The sequence below is a fragment of the Poromitra crassiceps genome (assembly GCF_964638095.1).
Source record: "Poromitra crassiceps genome assembly, chromosome: 1".
NCBI lineage: Eukaryota > Metazoa > Chordata > Actinopteri > Beryciformes > Melamphaidae > Poromitra > Poromitra crassiceps.
In genome coordinates, this window is record NC_139623.1 from 1560449 (window position 1) to 1571030 (window position 10582).

Here is a 10582-nt window from a genome sequence, read left to right on the forward strand (position 1 = left end):
TTTTTTTGAGGATTCTGGCTCATCTTTCAAGACCCGAGGATTCTTTTCTGCTGAGATTTTGTGAACACAAAATATCTCAAAAGAACTAATAGAATGTGTGCTTTCTCTGTCTAAAAGAGTTAGTTTGTAGAGTTAGTAGTTATGTAGGCATTAGCACTTGAATACAGCATGGTTTCAGCGTCTGAAAATTTAAGCTGAGATAAATAGCTTTTTGTGAAATTCGATAGAACAGTCACTTTAACCATTCATTTTTGGCATCAGTAAGACGTCAGACATCTAAACAATAGTTTTGAACAGTAATTTCCTCCATAACAGCAGGAAACCCCCCTCTACTTCAAACTCCTCCCTCCGTGTGTGTTCTTCTTGGCTGCAGCGGGCGTGTCACAAGCTCGTTTCTGCTGCTGCTCCTGCTGCTGCTCCTGTCTGCTGGCGGCCGCTGGGCGAGGATGGGCTCGCTCGTTTCTTGGGGTTTCGGTTGAGAAAACCCAAGAAACGGGGTTTCTTTTGCGATTCTGGTCTTATTTATGCTGCGTGTTTCAAAGTGTGTTGCACCCATAATCTATTATGCAAATTTGCAATCCCCCACCGGCAGCAATCAGCGCGAAAGCGAAAGCGTTTTCGCCAATCCATTTTACAGTATGAGAATGGTTTCATCGCGCGTTCCCCTGCAGTTTTGGCTCTGCTTTTTCTAGTCTGGAGAGGACTGTCGCCACTTAGTGGGTCGGTGGAATGGGTTGTACACGTTCGGCGGCTCCAATATTTATATAAGAGATGTAAAAGGGTTAGATCAACGTCCCACCGTCAAATTTTTTTTTTTTTTTTTGACGTATCAACTCGTCATTGGCAGTCAACCGTTGGATTTTTTTTGACGTATCAACTCGTCAATGGCAGTGAACGTGTTAATTAATAAACTACGTGAACCACCTGCCCACATAACAGCTACATGATCAGGATCATGAGCTGCCAGAGTTAAACAGCAGCCGCTTTTGCGCTAATGCGGATCCTACACCGGGGACCGAGATGTATATGATACGGACTCGCGGAAGTGCGCGTAGGCCGGCTAATTGTTGTTTAACATGCAGGCCAACCAGCTAGGAGCTGGTTATAATATGGATTCCACTGCATGTTAAGAAGTGGCTAGTGTGTGTGTGTGTGTGTGTGTGTGTGTGTGTGTGTGTGTGTGTGTGTCAGAGGTGGATGACTGATTGGCCAATATCTGACATTCAATAAACAATCCCGCCAAGGTGTTGAGGTAAGTGGTGCAGGTTTAGGAGCACTAGTAGTCATATGAGGAAAAAGCTTTCCCCTGCTGGTCGGTGGACGCTTGATAAGCTTGTCTGGCAATACGGGAGCTACCATATCCTATAGTGAGACACCGAGCAAATAGTATGAAATATTACTCAAGTCCATGACCATAACCCTGGTTCTATGATTAATATGAGCAAGGTGTCTCGCCAGACATCCCTTCTTGCTGGGCGGGCAAGAAGAGGTGGCTTATCATAATGCCGCGTCACTCTTGCACTCAGAAAAGTAGGTGGGGACTACATTCCCCTTCTCCCCCGCCCCCCCCTCTCCATATGCATAGGCTATTCCTGATTGGTCTATCCTCTCATGCTACAAACGGACACCTGGTGCTACAAATGGACACACATGTCACATAATAAGTACATGTAGAAGCGGCTGCACCACTTCAAAACTATATCGACCCATAAATCAGTCTAAACCTGGACATGTGGCGTCACCCTGAGAGAAACGATCCCTGATGTTCAGTTGAGTGGAAATTAAGCATCAGTGCTGTTGTTGTTGGATGCTGGATGTTCAGCGCTCAGGTTTGATGGTCCATCCCAGCAGACAGCCAAGCTGAGGAAAAGCTCAAAGATGGAGACAGACTGTGGGGATGTTACACCCCATGGCAGATAAATCCACCTCATGCCGTCAGCTAACTGGCACTCAAAAAACAAAACAGGTCTCTTTTTCACTTTATTAGGCCGAACTGTCCAGAAAATGTTTCATAGACCCCAGAGGCAAGCTGTGTGACTGTAAAAGATGACTTTATAAGGACTAGATGGCAGGAGGCCTCTTCCCCATGCATTAGACCGCTGCAACCTCCTGAGCAAGGAAACGTGCTCCAAAGCTTTTGGCAACGCGACTAACATGTGTTTGACATTCTATATGTGAAGCTGATGAAGGCTTTTGATTGATATAAATTAATGCAAACCCATGTGATGGGAGGAAACCATCGGCTGTGTATTATTTTTTCCAAAGTAATTCTTGCTCCACACCATTTTCTGACAAAATAATCTCATTCATGTCTTTCAATAACCACCAGCCAAGGAATCCATTCACCAGTGAGTAATGAGATGCCTAGTAATATATATATCTATCATCATCCTCATCATCATCAGTATATAAATGGGAGCTAGGGCTCTGTCTGTCTGTTTGTTTCTCTGTCCCACTTTGATGTCACAAATCCCACTGTGACATCGTCAGTGATGTCATACTTCCTAATCCCACTGTGACATCATCAGTGATGTCATAAATCCCACTGTGACATCATCAGTGATGTCATAAATCCCACTGTGACATCAGTGATGTCATAAATCCCTCATAAATCCCACTGTGACATCATCAGTGATGTCATAAATCCCACTGTGACATCATCAGTGATGCTAGCCTCATTGGGCACACAGCAGCCGAGCTGCGGGCAAGGCCGCGCAGTGGCCGAGCTACAAATGCGAGCTGCAGGGCCAGCTTGGCGAGCTGCAGGACGGGCGAGCCCGCGTGGCGGGCGAGATCCCTAGTATATATATAAATTTGGCAATGTGGGCTCTGTTTGTTTCAATTTTTGTCCCACTGATGATGTCATCAGTGATGTCATAAATCACTGATGTCATCAGTGATGTCATAAGATGTGAAGTTGTGACATCATCAGTGATGTCATTCATCAGTGATGTCATAAGAGTGTGAGCCCGCACAGCGGTCGAGCTGCAGGGCAGGCTGGGCCATGGCATTGTGAGATCATCAGTGACATCCACTGGTGTTGCAATAAAAAACCTTAACTGGAGCCCTTGCAGTGTGCAAACTTTTTACAACTTTCTCGACATCATCAGTGATGTCATAAGAGCAAGTGAGCCCGCACAGCGGTCGAGCTGCAGGGGCAGTCGAGGCCGCGCAGTGGCCGCGCTGCGTATGCGAGCTGCAGGGCCAGCTCGATGAGCTGCAGCGTGAGGCTGTGCAGTGGGCGAGCCTAGGAATCGAGCGTGCGAGATGCCTAGTTTAAACAAAACAATGCACAGTGATGGGCAAGCTACTTGGAAAATGTAGTAAGCTAAGCTATCAGTTACTCTCGATTAAATATAGCTAAACTACATTGAAGCTATCCCCAGAGAAATGTAGCAAGCTAAGCTACGAGCAACATGGCAAAAGCAGCTTGCTACATCAAAGCTACTTTCTTTCTCACATTGAATCAACTTCATGTCAAAGAACAACTTTCCACCAAACAAATAGGCACTTGTTGTCTGTCATAATGGAACTGGAAGTGCTTTATTGGCTACACAGGCACACTTGACATATGCAATGTCTCCTCCTGTTTAATCCAAACCCCAGCAGAAATCTCCACTGCGTGCTTTGCTCATGGATTTTCTCTGGCGAATAGCTTGTAGCTTTTGCGGGAAGCTACAAGCTACTTGGGTCTATAAATAGCTTAGCTACTGAAAAAGCTACTTGGTTCAAAAGTAGTGAAGCTACCACCAAGCTACTAAGAAATGTAGTTAAGCTATGTAGCTTCGCTACTTGTAGCAAGCTACTGCCCAACACTGACAATGCATCAGTAAGGCTCCATCAGGGTTAATATACCTGCTGTGTCTATGACAGCCGCTTTGATTTAGCGCTGCAGCAGGCCGGAGCGCCGTGCCTTGTTGAGGGATCCCGGTCCAATCCATAGCTGCCGTCACTCCGCACCTGGGAAATACATCGACCAAGCTGCTCCTGGGCCGTTTTAAGCTAACTAATAGTTCCACGTACATTTCCAGATGTGGGTTTCAATTTCAGAGACTTTGTGATCAACCTGTCTGATGCCCGCCAATCAAAAGCCAGCATTGGAACCAGAAGCCGCCTATAGACTAGCACTTTCACAAGTATAAAATTATGATAATTATTCAAAACTATTTTTCCCCCCTTTCTTTTTTGGACGTTAATTTACCCAGACAGGTCAATTAAGAATAAATTATTATTTATGACGGCGGCCTGAAGTTGAAGGTCCATTCTGCAAAAAAAATGTGGGACTCAAAATCCTTTCTATCTCTCCTTAGCTTTTATTTATTATTTTATTTTTCCTAGCAGTTGCTCTTACGTGATCGTTCTATGCACACCATGTGTCGATCTGAAAAACCTTAGTATCAAAAGCCACTCTGTAGTGACTAGTTACCTCAGTACTATGAATGTCCTGAAGAGGGAGTGTGGCAGTGGCCTCGGGAGTTAAAGCCACTCTGTAGTGACTAGTTACCTACAGTACTATATGAATGTCCTGCAGAGGGAGTGTGGCAGTGGCCTCGGGGCTGAAGCCACTCTGTAGTGACTAGTTACCTACAGTACTATGAATGTCCTGCAGAGGGAGTGTGGCAGTGGCCTCGGGGCTAAAGCCACTCTGTAGTGACTAGTTACCTACAGTACTATGAATGTCCTGCAGAGGGAGTGTGGCAGTGGCCTCGGGGCTGAAGCCACTCTGTAGTGACTAGTTACCTACAGTACTATGAATGTCCTGCAGAGGGAGTGTGGCAGTGGCCTCGGGGTTAAAGCCACTCTGTAGTGACAAGTTACCTACAGTACTATGAATGTCCTGCAGAGGGAGTGTGGCAGTGGCCTCGGGGCTAAAGCCACTCTGTAGTGACTAGTTACCTACGTACTATATGAATGTCCTGCAGAGGGAGTGTGGCAGTGGCCTCGGGGCTGAAGCCACTCTGTAGTGACTAGTTACCTACAGTACTATGAATGTCCTGCAGAGGGAGTGTGGCAGTGGCCTCGGGGCTGAAGCCACTCTGTAGTGACTAGTTACCTACAGTACTATGAATGTCCTGCAGAGGGAGTGTGGCAGTGGCCTCGGGGGTTAAAGCCACTCTGTAGTGACTAGTTACCTACAGTACTATGAATGTCCTGCAGAGGGAGTGTGGCAGTGGCCTCGGGGGTTAAAGCCACTCTGTAGTGACTAGTTACCTACAGTACTATGAATGTCCTGCAGAGGGAGTGTGGCAGTGGCCTCAGGGCTAAAGCCACTCTGTAATGACTAGTTACCTACAGTACTATGAATGTCCTGCAGAGGGAGTGTGGCAGTGGCCTCAGGGCTAAAGCCACTCTGTAATGACTAGTTACCTACAGTACTATGAATGTCCTGCAGAGGGAGTGTGGCAGTGGCGTCGGGGCTAAAGCCACTCTGTAGTGACTAGTTACCTACAGTACTATGAATGTCCTGCAGAGGGAGTGTGGCAGTGGCCTCGGGGCTAAAGCCACTCTGTAGTGACTAGTTACCTACAGTACTATATGAATGTCCTGCAGAGGGAGTGTGGCAGTGGCCTCGGGGCTAAAGCCACTCTGTAGTGACTAGTTACCTACAGTACTATGAATGTCCTGCAGAGGGAGTGTGGCAGTGGCCTCGGGGCTAAGGCAACAGGCTAAGACATAGAGTAAATGGGATAATCGGGGTTTACAGAGCTGGGTGGCTGCAGTGACGCAGGGCTTTACGCTGCCTAATGGATCCTCTGTGACAGCTGCCCCACTCTGACATGGCCACCGTGCCTCCCTGACCCTCCAGGCGGTGGGGCTTCCGCTTCCATCTGACCCCTGACTCCTCACATCCAGAAAAAACTCCCTCTGTCTGCTGCTTGCAGATGGCAAGTAAGAATACAGATCTGGGATATGTTGTGTGTGATGTGATGATGTGGGCTTTCATTTGACGGCTTCATTCATATTGAAAAGCAAAAGTATCGAAAGAAAATGGTAAGTCCCAATAGGACGAATCAGCGTGACGTCACTTGCCACCCAGAAATGCGGAACCCTGCAGCAGTTAGTATGAGTTGTGCCAAACAAATATTAATATCTCAAACACTATTCATCACATCGCTTATATTTTGACATTCTGAGTGAGAGCAGAAGTAGCTCAAGAGTTTGATGTATAATATATGCATGACATGTTAAAGTTGTGTGAACTGTCGCAGTTTTTAAAATGTAAACAGAGTTAACTGGCTAGAGTCAGACACTCACGCCTCCCGCCACTTGTGCTCCATAGGGTTCCATTGCCGTTGCCACCCAGTGAAGTGGTTTGTTTACCAAAATGCTGCTCGGCTGATCCCTTGTATAGGGATATCATTGATACCATGGAAGATTTAAAAATATAAAGTAGCAAAAACTCGCTATCGAGTTTCACAGACACACTGAAACCCATAGGTATGCAGCAGTACTGTAAGAAAATCTAATTTTCCTTAGAGATGTAAGCATGAATTTGATTCTGGATGAGTTGGACATGTCTGACCCAGTAAACCCTTTCTGATCCAGTAAACACATTTGCTCTTCCTGCGGGCAGCCTATCGGTGAGGAGTTAGAGCCTGACCTCCAGGTCTTAGTGGTCTGGGGGTAACAACATTATGTGATTACAGAGACAATATTTTCCCTGTGGTCTATAACAGAGCCCTATTTCCCCATTAGGCTACCTGAGGGGATAATGGCAGTGATAGTTTTGATCCATCTTGTTGTGCTTCAGTGCACCATTTTGGAAGTAACAGTTCCTGTAACCTACTGTATGACTTCATAATTCCAAACCCAAACTTTTCCAAGCGGCCCACAGAGGGCGACATGGCAACGCCAAGCCACTGTGGGCTGCATGCAGATCACTTCCAACTTGCAAGTTTACAGAGATGAGACAGATATTACACTGTTAATGTTTCCTTCATGTCACTTTTGGTTAAGGATGAACTTGCCTGGAAATGTTTTGTGAATTATGAACGGAAGTGAGTAGGCTAGCTACATTTTATATTAATCAGAAATAACTTCACGGTGTAGGCTAATATCCAGTTAAGTTAAATGAAAGCTTAATTCAGATTAAAAACGTTGTATAATGAGGGTTAAAGGTAGCTACGCCGAGGATCTAGTTCAGAAAGCCGAGGCTTACAGTGTGAAAATCTTCAGCAGGGGTTAGTGGCGAGCAGGAGAGAGGGGCGGGGTGAATTACAGCTGACATCTCCAGACCAACGCTCCAGACTGAAGACGTGCCTCTTGCAGAAGGACGCAGCGTGTCTAGTGGGCAGGTAACGGTTAACTTCTCCACAACTGGCTGGGAATAAGGTGTGTTGAACTAAACAGACCGTGGGGGGCATACAAACTGGATTTCCTGAGCATAATATAGGCTACAAGTGGATTATATATCGGAGAAGAAATTAAAAATATGTAGGAGTCGTGTGTAAAAGTCCTCCGCGGGGTTGATCGTCGTGGGATGAACTGACACTGTGCCAAAGTGCGACTCGAGGAGCAGCTTATTCATGCAAATTCATCAAATCATAGGCGTGCCTTTGAGCGATGGAGTCACAGCCGGAAAAGCAACCCCCCTCCTGGATCATCCGCGACCTTCAAAGACTGTGATGCGCAGCGCTCGGACGCATTGACAGCGGCACCGCGGGGAAATGTTTCACCCGTTTTAAAAGCAAAGAGGAAGAGAAGAGAAAGTTTAGGGGCCGTTTGTGCAGAGAGGCTCCTCTTCAACTGACAGTCAGTCCCCCCTTTTCCTCCGCTCATCCACCAGCTCCGCCACTGCGCCACTGACCCGCTGGATTTTCAACCACAACCGTATTGCACAAACTAGCGCACAGCTGCAACTATCACCGTTTGCCTTGGGTCTTTATTTTCTATTTAATTTATATTATGTTGACGGTCAGTTCAGACGACCAAGACATCTAGGAATCCTGATGCGGATGAAATTATCATCACCCCACTTTATAGAATTTGTGCGTAAACGCGCGACTTCTGATTAAAACACCCCCCCCCCCCTCCCAATTGGTGCTGACTTTTTTCTCCCTCCACGATGACAGAGGACGACAGTAGCTCCACCACCACCTCCATGTCTGACACAGAAGGCAGCAATATCAGCGTCCTCAACTGGGAGCAAGTGCAGCGCCTGGACGCCATCCTGACGGAGACCATCCCGATCCACGGCCGGGGAAACTTCCCCACGCTGCAGATGAAGCCCCGGCAGATCGTCAAAGTGGTGCGCAGTCGGATGGAGGAGAAGCAGATCCACGTACGAGATGTTCGGTTAAACGGCTCTGCGGCCAGCCATATTCTCCACGGGGGTAGCGGACTGGGCTATAAGGATCTTGACCTTATATTTTGCGCAGACATGAAAGGCGAAAGTGACTTCCAGACTGTGAAGGACATCGTTTTGGACTGTCTCCTGGATTTTTTACCCGACTGTGTGAATAAAGAGAAGATCACCCCGTTAACATTAAAGGTACGTCCACTCTGACAACTTGAAGCAATGTAGCCACCCCGCCTCCCCACAACTTTTTAATTATAGTTGTTTGATCAGATTTAATTGCATGTGCCAATTCGGCGATTTAGCAAACCATTATGCGCGCCTTAATGTACAATTAGATTAGTTTAGTGATAGTAAAATGTTGGTTTTCTGTGGTTAAGAGGATTGAGCTAAACCAATTTAGAAGGGATCCTGTCCTCAGCCACCTAGATCCCATATCCTAGGGCAACTACATTCTGTGGCCTTTATTATTTGGGTCAATAGCATTAAAACAAACTTCTAACACTATTAGCCAACACGTGGCTATAACTTATAAATGTAGTATAAATGAACTTACAAAATAGGGATAATACAAAAAACTACGCAAAAATTATGCCAAATCACCACTAAAATGAGCCTGTACCTCTTGCTGATGATGATTTAGGCTATTCTGTCTTAATGGTTGAATGTTCATCAGACACTGTTCTCTCTCCCCCCTCTCTCTCCTGTCTCTCCCCCCTCTCTCCCCCCTCTCTCTCCTGTCTCTCCCCCCTCTCTCCCCCCTCTCTCTCCTGTCTCTCACACACAGGAGGCTTATGTGCAGAAGATGGTGAAGGTGTGCAATGACTCAGACCGCTGGAGCCTCATCTCTCTGTCCAACAACCGGGGGAAGAACGTCGAGCTGAAGTTCGTGGACTCCCTCCGACGGCAGTTTGAGTTCAGCGTGGACTCCTTCCAGATCAAGCTGGACTCCCTGCTGCTGTTCTACGAGTGCTCAGAGCACCCCATGGCCGAGACCTTTCACCCCACCATCGTGGGCGAGAGTGTGTACGGGGACTTCGGGGAGGCCCTGGACCACCTACGTCACAAGCTCATCTGCACGCGGAACCCGGAGGAGATCCGCGGCGGGGGGCTGCTGAAGTACTGTCACCTGCTGGTGCGGGGCTTCCGGGCCGCCTCCGAGTCCGAGATGAAGTCCCTGCAGCGCTACATGTGCTCACGCTTTTTCATCGACTTCTCCGACATCGGCGAGCAACAGCGCAAGCTGGAGTCCTACCTTCAAAACCACTTTGTGGGCCTGGAGGACCGCAAGTACGACTACCTGATGACCCTGCACGGGGTGGTGAATGAGAGCACGGTGTGCCTGATGGGACATGAGAGGCGGCAGACCCTGGGGCTCATAGCCATGCTGGCGGTGCGCGTGCTTGCCGAGCAGAACGTCATCCCCAACGTGGCCAATGTTACTTGCTATTACCAACCCGCCCCTTACGTGGCAGATGGTAACTTCAGTAACTACTACATAGCACAGGTACAGCCAGTCTTCGCATGCCAGCAGCCTGCTTACTCCACCTGGCTGCCCTGTAACTGAGCCAGGGCCGAGAGGAAAGCAGGAGGGAGAGAGTCTGATTTGTTTAAACAGGAGCTGAGTCGCTCGGCCGCCGCCGCCTCAGATCTGTCCAGTGTTACGCAGCTGAAAGAAAAAGGAAGCCCTTTCTTAATGTTTTGCATCAAAGCTTGTGTTTTTGTTCATACATTGAGTATGAATGCTCAATTAAGTAGAGTTGGCTCTCGGCTCATTTATGGCAAGTAATAAATGTGAATATCTCACATTTCGTGGGAGGCCAACCCCACCTCACCCTAACCCCGGCCAGCCACGTTTGGAAAAGGCTAATTTGGGTAACTGGGAATAATGGCTGGATGCTAAAGTGTGTGCCGGCCAAGAACGTGAGCAGCAGAACTTTTGACCCAAACTGTCAAGATGTGATTAGTCAGCGTGTTTCCACTGCAGACCAAATGGCTGCATCAGTGCCCTGAAGTTGACAGCTACTGTAGCCGCTGTAACAGAAGAAGAAACACCTTGGCTTTCAGGGGTGTGTAGCTCAGCACCCCCCCACTCGCTCTCTCTCTCTCACACACACACACACACACACACACACACACACACACACACACACACACTCTGGGTGATATCAGAGTTGTGCGGGGGTCAAAAAATGAATACCACACAGACTCTGCTTTATGTCAGAATAACTGTGGTCGGTGAGATGCAGTTACTAGTTTGGAGAACAAACTGGCATCTTAACTTGC

The 10582-nt window shown here is 47.6% G+C and overlaps 1 protein-coding gene across 1 annotated transcript; it reads left to right on the top strand.

Annotated features, from left to right (window-relative positions):
- Window positions 1-8065: 8065 nt before the first annotated feature.
- On the top strand, window positions 8066-9953 carry tent5aa (terminal nucleotidyltransferase 5Aa; the record flags this gene model as incomplete). The annotated part of the gene is made up of 2 exons (XM_083635286.1): window positions 8066-8491; window positions 9084-9953. The coding sequence occupies 2 exons, from the start codon at window positions 8066-8068 to the stop codon at window positions 9861-9863; spliced, it is 1206 nt and encodes a 401-aa protein (XP_083491412.1). The 3' UTR covers window positions 9864-9953.
- Between the last annotated feature and the right edge of the window lie 629 nt (window positions 9954-10582).